Raw genomic sequence first — 17,801 nt, 5'->3', positions numbered from 1 at the left:
AATAGCTAGACATTGTGGCAGGCGCCTGTAGTCCCAGCTGCTAGGGAAGCTGAGGCAAGAGAATCGCTTGAGTCCAAGAATTAGAGGTTGCTGTGAGATGTGACGCCACAGCACTCTACTGAGGGCAACAAAGTGAGACTCTTGTCTCAAAAAACAATACATGGGCAGCGCCTGTGGCTCAAAGGAGTAGGGTGCTGGCCCCAATGCTGGAAGTGGCGGGTTCAAACCCAGCCCTGGCCAAAAACTGTAAAAAAAAAGAGAGAGAGAATTTGATTTAAAAAAAAAAAAAAACAATACACACACACACACTCACATTAGTATCTTAATTAAAATCCAGAAAAAAACGGAAAATAAGGACTTGGCTGTGTTTAAAAATGCCCATAAGAGGCTCGGTGCCTGTAGCTCAGCATCTAGGGCGCCAGCCACATATACCAGAGCTGGTGGGTTCGAACCCAGCCTGGGCCTGCCAAACAACAATGACAATTACAACAACAACAACAAAATAGCCGAGCCTTGTGACAGGCACCTATAGTCCCAGCTACTTGGGAGACTGAGGCAATAGAATAGCTTAAGCCCAAGAGTTTGAGGTTACTGTGAGCTGTGAGGACACCCAGTCTACCAAGGGCGACATAGTGAGACTCTGTTCCCTGCCCCCCAAAAAATGCCCATAAGAAGCTAGGTGCCTTGACTCAACGTTTGTAATCCTAGCATTACTGGAATTTCTTTCTTCGGTAGGTCTTTGGTCTCAGGGATTCGAAGAATGAACCCGCAGACCACAGATCAGTGGTAAGATGGGATTTTATTAGACAGAAGGGGTAAAAAAGTACCAGAGCTTTTGGACAGAAGGACTAAAAAGCACCAGAGCTTCTGGCAGAGGGAAAGACCCAAGTGGGGAGTCTCTAGGTGGGTCCTTTGTCTAGGTCTTGAGAATAGCATTTGTCCAGGACTTGGTAGATGGAAACACTTTTTCAGTGTTAATGCGTGTTATTGACAAATGAATGAATACAGTCCCTCTATTTAGGGGCAAAAGGTCAGCGTGTTCCCTTCATGAAGTTGCCTAGGCCTAGGTAACCTGGAGTCCCCTGAATGGGGGAATCCTGTATTACTAGCGTTCTAAGAAGCTGATGTGGGTGATCGCTTGAACTCGGGAGTTGGAGACCAGCCTGAGCAAGAGCGAGACCCCATCTCTACTAAAAAAATAGGAAAAAAGGGCTGCGCCTATGGCTCAGTGAGTAGGGCACCGGCCCCATATGCCGAGGGTGGCAGGTTCAAACCCAGCCCCTGCCAAACTGCAACAAAAAAATAGCTGGGTGTTGGGGCAGCGCCTGTGGCTCCGTCGTAAGGCGCCGGCCCCATATACCAAGGGTGGCGGGTTCAAACCCAGCCCCGGCCAAACTGCAACCAAAAAATAGCCGGGTGTTGTGGCGGGCGCCTGTAGTCCCAGCTGCTCGGGAGGCTGAGGCAAGAGAATCGCTTAAGCCCAGGAGTTGGAGGTTGCTATGAGCTGTGTGAGGCCATGGCACTCTACTGAGGGCCATAACGTGAGACTCTGTCTCTACAAAAAAAAAAAAAAATAGCCGGGTGTTGTGGTGGGCGCCTATAGTCCCAGCTGCTTGGGAGGCTGAGGCAAGAGAATCGCATAAGCCCAAGAGTTAGAGGTTGTTGTGAGCCGTCTGATGTCATGGCACTTTACCCGAGGGTGGTACAGTGAGACTCTGTCTCTACAAAAAGGAAAAAAAAATGACAATGTGAATGTTACTTTTTTTGCATCATTATTGTTATTACTGCTCAATATTTTGTTGCGGCAGTCGTCTGATTTTTCTGAATGTATTTATCTTCATTCTTTACGAGGTTTTTGTTTCTAGTCCTTATTTTAAACATTGTTATTGTTTTTTTTTTTGTAGAGACAGAGTCTTACTGTACCGCCCTCTGGTAGAGTGCCGTGGCGTCACACGGCTCACAGCAACCTCTTAACTCTTGGGCTTACGCGATTCTCTTGCCTCAGCCTCCCAAGCAGCTGGGACTACAGGCGCCCGCCACAACGCCCGGCTATTTTTTGGTTGCAGTTTGGCCGGGGCTGGGTTTGAACCCGCCACCCTCGGCATATGGGGTTGGCGCCCTACTCACTGAGCCACAGGCGCCGCCCACATTGTTATTGTTATTAAATTTTAAGCCTTTTTAATTTTGTGAAAGCAAAAAATGGAAACCAAATAAACACACGTGTATGTAAAAAAAAAAAAAAAAAACATAGTGTACCCTGTGGTTACAGCTACTCGGCTGAGGCAAAATGATTGCTCAAGCCCAAGAGTTGGGTAACAGAGTGAGACTCTGTCTCCTAAAAAATTAAAATGCCCATAAGAAAAGATTGGAGAATGACCTGGCCAGCAGGAGCTTTGGCTGGTACTATCTGGCCTGCTGGGCCAGAAGTCCTAGGGCTGCCCACAAGCAGCCTGTCCTACGTGTTGCAATCATCTGGCTCCATCTTAGGGAGAGTCCTTCAGCTCCTTCTCTGAGTACTCTCCACTGTGTGGGAGTTGTCCTTACAGCTCTGCAAATTGAGGAAGGGCTCAGCACACTTACTCTTCTTGCTGGAAGGGAAGGCATGTCACCTGGATAGTTACTGGGGAGGCTTCGGGGGATGGATTTAGGTCTTTGGCTGCTGACAGGTGTCACTGAGAACTCCATAATCGTGCTTTGACCACAGTGGCCAGCTTCTTCCCAGCCTCCTAAACAGGGCAGGTGCTCATTCTAACCAAAGACCCCTGCCTGTCCCATGGTAGGCTGTCTCACAGCCATCCAGCAGGGTATTAGGAGGGCCTTGAGCACACCCTTGAAAGGAATACTAGTGTTTTGCAGATCTGGGAGGTAGAAGTGGGAATTCTTTCTTTTTTGTGTGTGAGAAAAAGTCTCACTCTGCCACCCTCGGTAGAGTGCCAGGCATTGTAGCTCACAACAACCTCAAACTCTTGGGCTCAAGAGATTCTCTTGCCTCAACCTCCCAAGTCGCTGGGACTATAGGCACCTGCCACAACACCTACCTAACTCTTCTGTTTTTAGTAGGGATGGGGTCTCTTTCTCCAGCTCATCTCAAACTCCTGAGCTCAAGCGATCCACCTGCCACGGCCTCTCAAAATGCTAGGATTACAGGTGTGAGTTACTGCTCCTAACCAGAATGGATGGAAATGGAAATTCTTATCCATTTAAGGTATAGGGATGCTGCCTTCAGCAGAAAATGGCATGACTGGTGTCCAGAGCTTTCATCCTGTATAGATAATTGTAGCAATTTTGATTTCCCTGGGTTTCCAGCTGTAGCATTCTGACATCATCATCTGCAAGAAGTTGGGGCTCATCTTTGATACCCTAAACCCTGGATAGTCAAATATCAATGTTTTTCTGGTGGCGCCTGTGGCTCAAGGAGTAGGGCGCCGGTCCCATATGCTGGAGGTGGCGGGTTCAAACCCAGCCCCAGCCAAAAAAAAAATATCAATGTTTTTCAAGTCCTTGGGGACATAGTATCCCACAGAGACATGAGACCCCTTCAAGATTTCAACACAAAGCACATGATTTTCTTTCTTTTTTTTTTTTTAGAGACAGAGTCTCAGTTTGTCGCTCTTGGTAGGGTGCCGTTGCCCACAGCAACCTCCAGCTCTTGGGTAATTCTCTTGACTCAGCCTCCCGAGTACCTGGGACTACAGGTGCCCGCCACAATGCCTGGCTATTTTTTTGTTGTTGCTGTTTGGCTGGGGCCTGGTTCGAACCCACCACCCTTGGTATATGGAGTAGGCGCCCTACTCACTGAGCCACAGGCGCTGCCCAGCACATGATTTTCTTTGTTTCTTTTTTTTTATTAAATCATAGCTGTGTACTTTAATACAACCATGGGGTACAATGTGCTGGTTTTATATACAATTTGAAATATTTTCATCAAACTGGTTAACATAGCCTTCATGGTATTTTCTTAGTTATTGTGTTAAGACATTTATATTCTACATTTAGTAAATTTCACATGTACCCTTGTAAGATGCACCATAGGTGTGGTCCCACCAATTACCCTCCCTCCATCCATCCTCCCCCTTACCCTCCCCTCCGCTACCCTCCCTGTCCGCTTTCCCCATATTCTTGGGCTATAATTAGGTTATAGCTTTCATATGGCTTCAAAGTAGGGCTGAGTACATTGGATACTTTTTCTTCCATTCTTGAGATACTTTGCTAAGAAGAATATGTTCCAGCTCCATCCATGTAAACATGAAAGAGGTAAAATCTCCATCTTTCTTTAAGGCTGCATAATATTCCATGGTGTACATATACCACAATTTATTGATCCATTCATGGGTCAATGGGCACTTGGGCTTCTTCCATGACTTAGCCATTATGAACTGGGCTACAATAAACATTCTGGTGCAAATATCTTTGTTATAAGGTGATTTTTTGTCTTCTGGATATATACCTAGTATAGGAATTCTAGGATCGAATGGCAGGTCTATTTTTAGATCCCTAAGTGTTCTCCAAACATCTTTCCAAAAGGAACATATTAGTTTGCATTCCCACCAGCAGTGTAGAAGTATATCCTTTTCTCCACATCCACGCCAACATCTCTGGTTTTGGGATTTTGTGATGTGGGCTAATCTTACTGAAGTTAGATGATATTTCAAAGTAGTTTTGATTTGCATTTCTCTGATGATTAAGGATGATGAGCATTTTTTCATATGTCTGTAGGCCATGCACCTGTCTTCTTTAGAGAAGTTTCTCTTCAAGTCCCTTGCCCGTCCTCAGATGGGATCATTTGTTCTTTTCTTGCTAATATGTTTGAGTTCTCTGTTGATTCTGGTTATTAAACCTTTGTCAGAGACATACCTGCAAAGATCTTCTCCCATTCTGAGGGCTGTCTGCTTGCTTTACTTGCTGTGTTTTTGGCTATGCAGAAGCTTTTTAGTTTGATCAGGTCCCAGTAATGTATTTTTGTTGTTGCTTCAATTGCCCTGGGGGTCCTCTTCATAAAATATTTGCCCAGGCCAATTTCTTCAAGTGTTTTCCTTGCACTTCCTTCTAGTATTTTTATAGTTCATGTCTTAAGTTTAAATCTTTAATCCCTGGCTCGGCACCTGTGGCTCAAGCAGCTAAGGCTCCAGCCACATACACCTGAGCTGGCAGGTTTGAATCCAGCCCAGGACACCAAACAACAGTGACGGCTGCAACCAGAAAATAGCCTGGCGTTGTGGCGGGTGCCTGTAATCCCAACTACTTGGGAGGCGGAAACAAGAGAATCGCTTGAGCCCTAGAGTTGGAGGTTGCTGTGAGCTATGATACTAGGGCACTCTACCCAGGGCAACAGCTTGAGGCTCTGTCTCAAAAAATAAATAAATAAATAAATAAATAAATACATAAATAAATCTTTAATCCAGTGAGAGTTTATCTTTGTTAATGGTGAAAGATGTGGGTCCAGTTTCAGTCTTCTACAGGTGGCCAGCCAATTCACCCAGCACCATTTGTTAAATAGGGAATCTTTTCCCCATTGAATGTTTTTAATTGGCTTGTCAAAGATCAAATAACGGTAAGGAAGTAGCTGGATTCATCTCTTGGTTCTTTATTCTGTTCTATATATTTACCTCTCTGTTTTTGTGCCAGTACCATGCTGTTTTCATCACTATCAATTTGTAGTATAGTCTGAGGTCTGGTGATTCCTCCTGCTTTGTTTTTATTTCTGAGTAAGTCTTGGCTATTTGATGTTTTCTCTGATTCCATATAAAATGAAGTATTATTTTTTCAACATCTTTAAAGTGCAACAGCAGAGCTTTAATAGGGATTGCATTAAAATTGTATATTGCTTTGGGTAGTATGGACATTTTAACAATGTTGATTCTTCCCAGCCATGAGCATGGTATGTTTTTCCATTTTTTAACATCTTCAGCTATTTCTTTTCTTAGAGTTTCATAGTTCTCTTTATAGAGATCTTTCACATCCTTTGTTAGATAAACTCCCAAATATTTCATCTTCTTTGGCACTACTGTGAATGGAATAGCGTCCTTGACTTTTTTCAGCTTGACTATTGTTGATATATATAAAGACTGCAGAATTTATGAGTGTTGATTTTGTAACCTGAGACACTGCTGTATTCCTTGATCACTTGTAAGAGTTTTGTAGAAGAATCCCTGGTGTTTTTGAGATATACAATCATATCCTCTGCAAAAAGTGAAAGTTTGATCTCTTCTAACCCTATATGGATACCCTTGATCGCCTTTTCTTGACTAATTGTGATAGCTAAGACTTCCATTACAATGTTAAAAAGCAGTGGAGACAATGGGCAACCTTGCTTGGTTCCTGATCTGAGTGGAAATTATTTCAGTTTAACCCCATTCAATACAATTTTGGCTGTGGGTTTGCTGTAGATGGCCTCTATCACTTTAAGAAATGTCCCTTCTATACCCATTTTCTTAAGTGTTATGATCATAAAAGGATGCTGGATATTATCAAAAGCTTTTTCTGCATCAATTGAGAGAATCACAGGGTCTTTGTTTTTTAATTTTTTTATGTGCTGAATTATATTTATAGATTTACATATATTGAACCAGCCTTGAGACCCTGGGATAAAACTCACTTGGTCATGATGTATAGTTTGTATGATGTGTTTCTGGATTCTGTTTGCTAGGATCTTGTTGAATATTTTTGCATCAATATTCATGTGTGATATTGATCTGTAATTTTCTTTTTTTCTTGGGTCTTTTACTGGTTTGGAGATCAAGGTGATGTTTGCTTCATAGAATGTGTTGGGTAGTGTTCCTTCTTTTTCTATATTTTGGAAAAGGTTGCGTAATATAGGTACTAGTTCCTCTTTAAAGGTTTGGTAGGATTCTGATGTGAAGCCATCTGGTCCTGGGCTTTTCTTTTTAGGAAAATTTTGTAGAGTTGATGCTATTTCAGAACTTGTATAGGCCTGTTCAACATTTCCACTTGATTCTGGCTGAGTGTAGGAAGGTGGCATACTTCCAGGTATTGGTCTATTTCCTTCAGATTTTCGTATTTCTGAGAATAGAGTTTCTTACAATATTCATTAAGGATTGTTTGAATTTCTGAGGAGTCTGTTGTTATTTCATCTTTACCATTTCTGATTGATGAAATTAGAGATTTTACTCTTTTTTTCCTGGTTAGGTGAGCCAAAGGTTTATCTATTTTATTGACCTTTTCAAAAAACCAACTTTTTGATTTATTGATCTGTTGTACAATCCTTTTGTTTTCAATTTCATTTAATTCTGCTCAATTTTGGTTATTTCTTTTCTTCTGCTGGGTTTGGGATTGGAATGTTGTTCCTTTTCCAGTTGCTTGAGATGTCCCATTAAATTGTTAACTTCCTCTCTTTCCGTTTTCTTGAGGAAGCCTTGCAGTGCTATAAATTTTCCTCATAAGAGTGCCTTTGCAGTATTCTGGAGTTTCCGATAATTTGTGTCTTCATTCTCGTTTTGTTACAAAAATTTGGTAATTTCCTTCTTAATCTCGTCTCTCACCCAGCTGTTATTCAGCATAAGCTTATTTAGTATCCATATTTTTGTATAAGTATGCAGATTCCTGTTGTTATGGAGTTCAACTTTAATTCCATGATGGTCCGAGAAGATGCAAGGAATAATTTCTATTCTTTTAAATTTGCTGAGGTTGGACTTGTGACCTAAGATGTGATCAATTTTGAAATATGTTCCATGGGCTGATGAGAATAATGTGTATTCAGTTTTGTTAGGATGAAATGTTTTGTAGATGTCTGTTAAATCCAAATGTTGAATGGTTCAGTTTAAGTCTAAAATTTATTTGCTTAGCTTCTTTTTGGAGGATCTATCCAACACTACCAAAGGAGTGTTAAATTCTCCAACTATTATGGTGCTGGAGGAAATCAAGTTGCTCATGTCTGTTAGAGTCTCTCTTATAAATTGAGGCGCATTCTTTTTTGGTGCATCAATGTTAATAATTGAAATCTCATCATGTTGAGTGTTACCCTTAACAAATATGAAGTGACCATCCTTATCTTTCCTTACTTTTGTTGGTTTTAAAACCTATTGTATCTGCAAATAAAATTGCAACAGCTGCTTTTTTCTGCTTTCCATTTGCCTGAAATATAGATGACCATCCCTTCACACTGAGTCTATATTTATCTTTTAAGGTAAGATGAGATTCTTGTATGCAGCAGCTGTTTGGCCTGAGTTTTTGTATCCAGTCAGCCAACCTGTGCCTCTTTAGAGGACAATTTAAGCCATTCACATTAATTGTAAATATTGATAAGCCTGGTAGAATTTGGGATATCACGTTTTTCTAAAGTCCACTGGACATTTTTAATTCTTTTGCCACTGTGGAAGTTGGAAGTTTACTTTTGTGGTGGAGGATTGCACTGGTCATAATGAAGGATAGGTCTGAGAATATCCTGGAGAGCTGGTTTAGTTATGGCAAATTTCTTCAACATGTGAATGTCATTAAAGTATTTCTCCATCATAAATTAAACTCAGTTTAGCTGGATACAGGATCCTGGGTTGAAAGTTACTTTGTTTTAGGAGATTAAAAGTCGATGACCACCCTCTTCTAGCTGAAAGGTTTCAGCAGAGAGATCTGCAGTCATTCTAATATTCTTCCCTTGTAGGTTATGGTTTTCTTCTGTCAGGTTGCTTGCAGAATTTTCTCCTTCATTTTAACTTTGGTGAAGTTAACTATAATGTGCCTAGGAGACATCTTATTCGGGTTGAGTCGTGCTAGGGTTCTGAAACTGTCTGCTATCTCAGTTTCAGAATCTCTTGGCCTGTCTGGAAAGTTCTCCTTAGAGCCTCTGCCTTGTGAAGCAGTTTCATCGCCTTCACAGATTCCTATATGGCGAATATTAGTTTTCTTAGAATTATGCCAGAGCTCTCTCAGAGAATGATCCATTTTTGCTCTCCCATTTCTCATCCTCTTTGAGAGTTTGGGACCGTTCAAAAGCTTTGTCTTCAATGTCAGTAATCCTTTCTTCTGCTTGCTCCATTCTGTTACTGAGGAATTCTACTGTATTTCTCAGATCTTTGAGGGCTGCAAATTCTTGTCTCAATGTGTCAAAATCTTTGGTGATTTTGTCTTTGAATTCATTGAATTCTTGAGACAACTTTTGAAATGCTCTTGAATTTCTAATTCCAACTTTCCCTCCATTCTATTAATCTTATTTGCAATCCAAATTCTGAGTTCAATTTCTGACATTTCAGCCATTTGTTTATGAATGGGATCTTCAGTTGTGTCCACCCTATCGTTCCTTGGGGGAGTTGATCTACTCTGGTTATTCATGTTACCAGAGTTTTTCTGCTGATTCCACCTCATGATTATTTTACACCATTTCCTTAGATGAGCAGATAGGTGAAGTTGGGTTGTGGGGGGGAGGCTCCTGATTAAACAGCCCTTTGCCCCAGAGCTGGGAATGGTGTCTGTACCTTTTCCCCTAGAGCTTTGCAAAGGACCCATACAGTGCTACGGCCTGAGACACTGGGGACTTACTTGGTGTGGTGGGGCTAAGTGGCTCTGTCTTGTTTTCAACTGGTCTCTGTCCTACCCTAGTGAATCAGTTACTTTGGGTTGAAGTCTCAGGGGGGCCTGTGTTTCTGTCCCAGATCTGTTCCGCCAGCAGCTGCCACCGGAGAAGATGCCCGACTTCCTCTGGTTGCCCAGAGAATCAGGGAGTGTCTTTTCAAAATATCCCAAGAGGTGTGAGCCTTATTGTTCCCACCACCACCACTGCTGCTCTGTGCTGCAGGGCACCACCTCCCCTTCTCCCGTAGGGTTCCTTCAGTTTCAGTTCATCATCTTTTTCTTAATTCCCATGCCGCAGAATCAGCACAGACCAGCAACTGCCAACACTCTGTCCACACCTCTCAAGAAATGCCCAAGAATCTGGACTCCATGCGGGACAGGCTTCCAGACCTATCGTTTGTTTCCTTGGGGTCACAGCTTGCTTCAGCAAGGTTCATGTGCATTCTTCAACCTTTTCTGTTTGCTCAGCTCCAAACCATAGGCCTACTTGCTAAACTTCTGTCCTTTAAGCCTCCTTCTGGACAGGAGCCTCTGTGGAAAGCTGGCTTCAGTCAGCCATCTTGCCTCCACCCCCAGCAGTTGATTTTCAAACAACAGTTTCCAGTAGGCCATGACCAGCACAACATTCACTCCATTCACTTCCTAATGAGCCTTATTGTTCATTAAGGAACCAAAGTATTAATTCTTGGGAAATCTCATTTGTTTACATTTTTCTTCTAGCGTTTTTCTGCAAATTAAAACCCTTTGGCTATGCTTCAGTCATGATACTCATGATTTTATTTTTGTGTTTAGGTCTCTATTCCACCTTAAATTTTTGTTTATGGTATGGAGATCAAGGTTAATTGTTTTTCAGTATGGTTATCCAATTATTCTAGCACCATTTGTTAAATTCTCTACTTTTTCCACTGGAATTTACTGAATACTTTTAGTGATAATCAAACAACTATGTAAGTAGAGATATACTTCTGAGTTGTGTTATTCTAGTAATCTAATTATTGTCTTTTATGCCAGTATCAGTGTCTTGATTATGGTAGTTTTTATTTATTTATTTTGAGACAGAGTCTCAAACTGTGGCTTACAGCAACCTCCAACTCTTGGGCTCAAGTGATCCTCTTGCATCAGTTTTTTTTGTTTGGTTGTTTTCGAGACAGAGTCACAAGCTATCGCTCTGGGTAGAGTGCCATGGTGTCACAGCTCACAGCAACCTCAAACTCTTGGGCTTAAGTGATTCTCTTGCCTCAGCCTCCCAAGCACTTGCTGCAACACCCAGCTAGTTTTTTGTTATTGCATTTGTCGTTGTTTAGCTCACTTGGGCTGGGCTTGAACCCATTGGCCTTGGTGTATGTGGCTGGCACACTATCCATTGAGCTATGGGCGCCTCCAAAACTGGTAACATTTAGTTTTTTCAGTTTTAGTAGAGGCAGGGTCTCGCTTTTGCTCAGGCTGGTCTTAAACTTGTGGGCTCAAGCTATCCACCCACCTTGGCCTCCCAGAGTGCTAGGATTACAGGCATGAGCCACCACTCCCAGCCCATTGTGATAGTTTTAGAGTAACCTTTAAGTTGGCTAGTAGTAATCCTTTAAATTCTGATGATAAGCAGACTGGCTAAGATCTCATTTTGATTGATGTGTCACACAATGGACTCTCATCTCTTTCCATCTAGAACTCCTAAATGCACACCACATGAATGCCTAGTTTTACAGACCATGGTGGTCTGCATTTGCCTCAAAGGATGCTACAGGAATTTTCTTAATTATTTACTTTATCAATTATATTATAAAAATGTGTTTTTAATTTAAATAAACAATTTGCTAATAACCTGTACATACAACAGAACACTGTGGATCTGTCTGAAAACTCCAGATGTGTTAGTATAAAATGACCTCTAATAGAAATTTTTGAGTGAAAACCTTAAGATGTAAAACAAAATTTATAATGTGTCACCATTTGTATGTCTTTTTTTTGCTTGTTTTGTATAGTTAATGTATATTTTTTATTTATATGTTCTTTAATTTTGAAGATTTTATATGCCTGCTTTTCTGGAAGGGTACCAGGACTCTGGAATAGGGCTTGCTTTTCACAAGGGAAACTGGAGAAGAGGGGCGGGTAGAGGGAGACTCTTCCTTTTATGTCTATATCTTGTGAATTTTTTTTTCATGCTATGTATGTGTGTGTGTGTGTGTGTGTATATATGTCTAAGAAAAAAAAATTTTTTTTTATTTTTTTTTTTGGAGACAGAGTCTCACTTTATCACGCTCCGTAGAGTGCTGTGGTGTCACAGTGTTCATAGCAACCTTCAACTCCTGGGCTCAGGCGATTCTCTTGCCTCAGCCTCCCGAGTAGCTGGGACTACAGGCGCTATTTTTTGTTACAATTTGGCCGGGGCCGGGCTTGAACCTGCCACCCTCAGTATATGGGGCCAGCACCCCTACCAGCTGAGCCACAGGTGCCACCCTATGTCTAAGAAATTAAAAGTTTTAAAAATTAATGTCATATATTTAAGTGGGAGCAAATATTTAAATAGACTCTTGGGAAGCAGCACAAAGAGTCTATTTATGTTGGGAGGCTGAGGTGGGTGGATTGCCTGAACTCAGGAATTTGAGACCAGCCTGAGAAAGAGTGAGATCTGTCTCTAAAAATAGCTGGGCATTGGGGTGGCGCCTGTGGCTCAGAGGAGTAAGGCGCTGGCCCCATATGCCGGAGGTGGTGGGTTCAAACCCAACCCCGGCCAAAAACTGCAAAAAAAAAAAATAGCTGGGCATTGTGGTGGGCACCTTAGGAGGCTGAGGCTAGAGGATTGCTTGAGCCCAAGAGTTTGAAGTTGTTGTGAGCTGTGACTTCACAGCACTCAACCCCAGGGCACAGAACAGAACACAGAGAAAGAACAGTGTAATTTAGTTCCCCTAGATTTTATTTTAGGGGAACTAAATTACAAAGATTTTTAATTTCTGTTGTGGAGCACAAGGGACCTGTGCTATTTGTGTGAGTCTGGCTGGTTTTTTTCCCTCGTTACAATGCAGCTGATGTTTCACTGTGTCTTTTTTTCTTTTCCCCTTGATTTTCAAGGCTTTAATAAAGTTCAAGAGTTATTTGTATTTTGAAGAAAAAGACTTTGTGGATAAAGCAGAGAAGAGCCTAAAGCAGACTCCCCATAGTGAGGTGAGTTGTGGTCATAAAAACATCAGAATTATAAGGCTTGAAGATCAGGACCCGCATGTTAATTATAAAGGTGAGAAAAATGCAGCCCAGAGAGAATTGAAAGGATTTTGTGGTAACACACCCAAGAGGCAGGCTCACTGTCCTGTCCCCTGTTCTGTGTTCTTTCTCTGGTTCCCTGCCACTGCTCGTGGAGGGACCTGCCCCTTCAGGACCTCTGGAGAAAGGGTGTAAGAACAGTGGCCTGATGAGGAAATCCACGAGAGAGAGGTAGCGAGTCACTCGTCTTTTTTCCATGTCAGAGGAGGTGTGCAGTACAGAGGGAGGAACACTGGAGTAGGAGGGGAGACCCTCGGAGTTCTCCAGAACTTTCCCTGCTCTCTTTCCGAGAGTTGTTTGGAACATGTCTGCCCAAGGTCAAAGCACAAAGAAAGGGCTGGCACATCTGGGCCAGCCACAGGGGTCACAAATAAAAGCAGGGAGAAAATTCTGAGCTAGCAACATTTTTTCATAGAAATGCTGTAAAGCCCCCTAGGACAGTAATAGGAGGGAATGTAGGAGAAATGGAGTTGGGTGGGGTTTTTTGGTAGGGGGCGAACAGGCTGGGAGGACTGTAAAGGGAAACGGTTAGTAGATCAAAGGATGATAGATCCAGAAAATAGAGCCAGGGAGAAGATCATTCTTAGGAAGAAAAAGGAGTCTTTCCTAGAGACCAAATATATAGTGATAAGGAAAACATTCGGGATAATTATGGGAGAGAAAGGACAAAGAAAATGAAGATTCAGAGACCATGACAGAAATTCTAATAGAACGTCAAAGTAAAAAAGCAGAATTAGTGTAAGGGCAAGCGATCAATATGTAAATAAGTTCAGACAGGTAGAGGTCCAAGGAATCTGTGGCTGACTGGATTACTTTTCTTTTTTTTTTTTTTTTGTAGAGACAGAGTCTCACTTTATGGCCCTCGGTAGAGTGCCGTGGCATCAGACAGCTCACAGCAACCTCCAACTCCTGGGCTTAAGTGATTCTCTTGCCTCAGCCTCCCAAGTAGCTGGGACTACAGGGGCCCGCCACAACGCCCGGCTATTTTTTTGGTTGCAGTTTGGCCGGGGCCGGGTTTGAACCCGCCACCCTCGGTATATGGGGCCGGCGCCCTACCGACTGAGCTACAGGCGCCACCCTGGATTACTTTTCATAATTACAATGTAGTGAATAATAGAATGTAGAACTGCTTGGTATATGTAGCATAGAAACTCAGAAAGCAAATAAGAAATCCAGGGTCCAATTGGAATAGCGCATTTAAACATGTTTTGAAAATCTCAAGTATTGGCTTGGCGCCTACAGCTCAAGCAGCTGAGGTGCCAGCCACATACACCAGAACTGGCAGGTTCCAATTCAGCCTGGGCCCACCAAACAAGAATGACAACTACAACCAGAAAGTAGCCGGCTATTGTGGTGGGCACCTGTGATTCCAGCTACTTGGGAGGCTGAGGCAAGAGAATCACTTAAGCTCAGTTTGAGGTTGCTGTGAGCTAAGTTTGAGGTTGCTGTGAGCTGCGGCACCATGGCATTCTACAGAGGGCAACAGCTTGAGACTCTGACTCAAAAAAAGAAAATCTAAAGTATTAAATAATTTTAAAATGTTATTACATATGGTTTATACTCTTCTTGGGATACCAGTCTGGTAGCATCACCTGTAATGTGTTTTCTGAGGGAGTATTTTCTGTTCTTTTGTTCTTTTTGTAAATTTTGAAGTAAAGTTACGGTTTTTGTTTCAGATAATATTTTATAAAAATGGTGTCAATCAAGGTGTGGCTTACAAAGATATATTTGAGGGGGTTTACTTTCCAGCCATCTCACTGTACAAGAGCTGCACGGTACGTATCTTAAGTTCATCCTATGAACAGAACTTCATGGAAGTAGGTGAGTAGATTGTTAATGGGCTGGGCAGGCAGCTCACTCCTGTAATCCTAGCACTCAGGTGGTTGGTGGGTGGATCACCTGAGCTGAGACGTTTCAAACTAGCCTGAGCAAGAGCAGGATCCTATCTCTGTTAAAACAGAAAAATTAGGGCGGCACCTATGGCTCAAGGAAAGGGCACTGGTCCCATATACCCGGGGGGGGCGGGTTCATGCCCGACCCCAGCCAAAAAACTGGAAAAAAAAAAGAAAAAAATGAAAAATTATCTGGGCATTGTGGTAAGCAGCTGTAGTCCCAGCTACTTAAGAGGCTGAGGCAAAGGGAAGTCTTGAGCCCAAAAGTTTGAGAGGTTGCTATGAGCTATGACACAACAGCACTCTACTCCAAAAAAATAAAATAAAATGTTGGAGTGGCGCCTATGGCTTAGTGAGTAGGGCGCCGGCCCCATATACCGAGGGTGGCGGTTTCAAACCCAGCCCTGGCCAAACTACAACAAAAAAATAGCCAGGTATTGTGGTGGGCGCCTGTAGTCCCAGCTGCTCGGGAGGCTGAGGCAAGAGGATCGCGTAAGCCCAGGAGTTGGAGGTTGCTGTGTGAGTCCTGTGATATCATGGCACTCTACCGAGGATGGTAAAGTGAGACTCTGTCTCTACAAAAAAAAAGAAAATTAAAAAGTTAACACATCAGAGTGTCCATGTAATTTGTATGTCAGTAGCTACCATTGAAGAAGGTAAAATAAGGAAATGTTTAGGTTGTAAACAGAAATCAACACAGGTCAGTTTTATTTACCTAATTCTTTATTTTTATTTATTTATTTTTAAGACAGAGTCTCATTATACTGCCCTCTGTAGAGGTGGCGTCACAGCTCATAGCAACCCCAAACTCTTGGGCTTAAGTGATTCTCTTGCCTCAGCCTCCCAAGTAGCTGGGACTACAGGTGCCTATCACAATGTCCGGCTATTTTTTTGTTGCAGTTGTCTTTGTTGTTTAGTTGAGCGGGCTGTGTTCGAACCTGCCACCCTCGGTGCATGTGGCCGGTGCTGTAACCACTATGCTACGGGTGCCAAGCCTGTTTGCCTAATTCTTGATGTAGATTAGGATGTTGACCACTTTTAATAATATTAATATAGGTTTTATTTATTCTAGTTATATTGCGAGAATTGGAGTTACATTTAAAGTATAGAGTTTAATGTCCTTGCCACATTAACTTTTATAATTTTTCTTCCTTTTTTTTGTGTCTTCTTTAATTTATTCCAGGTTTCTATTAATTTTGGACCTTGCTTCAAGTACCCTCCAAAGGACCTCACCTACCGCCCTGTGAGTAGCATTAAAAACGTCCACGTGTGTCCTTGGCATCTTTGTTTCTTGCCACAGCTGCTCTCGTCACCTGTTTGCTTCTCATTTTTCCTGCAGATGAGCGACATGGGCTGGGGCGCTGTGGTGGAGCACACCCTGGCCGACGTCTTGTATCACGTGGAGACAGAAGTGGATGGCCGGCGCAGTCCCCCGTGGGAACCCTGACCAGGTCCTGCCTTCTTTTCAGACATGAACTTTGTGGACTGGGGTTTTGTTATTATTTTTGAACTGTCTCAGATGTTCTCCCAAAGATGCTACAGAACATAGCCTCTCTTCTCAGCAAGTTAAAAGGCTGGACCGTTCTGGGGAGGCTCCCTGCCCGCCAGCATTCTCTCCCCACTTGCAGCGACTGCTTTTATTCTGTGTGCCATAAGCCAACAACTCTGACCCCAGGACCTGTAAGCTCCCTGTGAAATTGGTGCTGTGCCACATCCCTGCCAGCTGGGACTTGTTACCTTACTGTGCTTTTGAAGAAGTAAATATTCTTGTCAAGATGAGTAGCTTCTTATAGACATTTCTTTCTGTGGGCAGTGACTCCATCTGACCTGTTTTCCAAAGAAGTGGTGGGTCCCTTTCTGAGAAGAGCTAAAATCAGTGGTTGTACGTTCCAAACCAATCTAAAAGCTTTTTCCTTTTTAGTGTGAGTTTGGCTTTGTTATTAATTTTGAAATACACTTTTGGACACTGAGATCTTGGAAACTACTGGATCTCTGAAACCGTAATTATGAAAGAACTTGCTTGCAGCTTTTTTTTTGGCCGGGGCTAGGTTTGAACCTGCCATCTCCGGCATATGGGACCGGCGCCCTACTCCTTGAGCCACAGGCACCGCCCCGAACTTGCTTGCAGCTTTAACAAAATAAGAAACTCTTCCCAAATAAAACTTGTTCTGAGGTTTCTGTGGCACTTTGCTTCCCTTCGGGGTGGGTTCCTCTTACAACAGTGTCAGAAATGTGGGTAGTATGAGAAGGGAGCCAGCTCTGGAGGGAAGAGGCAGGTTTCTGCCTTGTGTCTCAGCCAGTCTCCTGATACTCCCATTCTCACCAGCCAAATCAGCCACCCCGTTTACCCTGTGAAAACTGGCACCTCAGAGAGGTGATGTTTGTGGTCTCCTTCCAACTCTTCTCTTTGAACAGAAATACTGATACTTGCAAGTAGTTTTCCTGCGTTGCTTATCTTCCTTCGTAATAATAGCTGATGATTAAAGGGCAGTTTTCAGAATGTTAAAAAGTGGGGCCAGACATGGTGGTTCACACCTGAAATCCTAGCACTATGGGAGGCCAAGGTAAGAGGCTTACTAGCCTAGGAGTTTGACACCAGCTTAGGCAATAGTGAGACTCCTTTTCTATGAAAAATTAAAAAAAAACTAGCTGGGTCTGGTGGCATGTGTCTGTGGTCCCAGCTACTCAAGAGGCTGAGCCAAAAGGATCACCTGAGCCCAGGAGTTTGAGGTTGCAGTGAGCTATGATGACACCACACACGCCAGCTAGGGTAAGAGTGAGACCCTGACTCAGAAAAAAAAAAACTGAAATGTTAAACATGAGCCTTCTCTTGTGATTCCTTGATAGGATAGCTGCTCTGTCTCCCTTCTTAAATTCATCAGTCTTCAGCTCTACCAGCACTGCCCACAGCCTCTCTGCATAGAACTCTTCCAACATATTAACAGGTAGAGTGGGTCAGGTAGGTGATAATGTTGCTGCAAGATCACGATATATTAAAATAGCCGGGCGTTGTGGCAGGCACCTGTAGTCCCAGCTACTTGGGAGGCTGAGGCAAGAGAATTGCCTAAGCCCAGGAATTGGAGATTGCTATGAGCTGTGACGCCATGGCACTCTACTGAGGGCGACAAAATG

At 42.8% G+C, this 17,801-nt stretch overlaps 1 protein-coding gene across 6 annotated transcripts in view; it reads left to right on the top strand.

Moving 5' to 3' along the window:
- The window catches only part of ASH2L (ASH2 like, histone lysine methyltransferase complex subunit), a 43,449-nt gene extending 26,872 nt beyond the window's left edge, over positions 1 to 16,577 (top strand). For 3 of the 6 annotated variants that reach the window (XM_053578513.1, XM_053578515.1, XM_053578518.1), the window contains 4 exons: positions 12,589 to 12,681; positions 14,454 to 14,552; positions 15,853 to 15,912; positions 16,009 to 16,577. In XM_053578513.1, coding sequence (XP_053434488.1) covers positions 12,589 to 12,681; positions 14,454 to 14,552; positions 15,853 to 15,912; positions 16,009 to 16,116 — 360 coding nt within the window. In that variant the 3' untranslated portion in view covers positions 16,117 to 16,577. The other 3 variants (XM_053578516.1, XM_053578517.1, XR_008377362.1) reach the window with 2 other exon arrangements.
- Positions 16,578 to 17,801: the final 1,224 nt, after the last annotated feature.

Source organism: Nycticebus coucang, chromosome 24, assembly GCF_027406575.1.
Source record: "Nycticebus coucang isolate mNycCou1 chromosome 24, mNycCou1.pri, whole genome shotgun sequence".
Taxonomy (NCBI): domain Eukaryota; kingdom Metazoa; phylum Chordata; class Mammalia; order Primates; family Lorisidae; genus Nycticebus; species Nycticebus coucang.
Note: the sequence above shows the minus strand (reverse complement) of the source record. Positions and strands in the feature narration are given on the sequence as shown.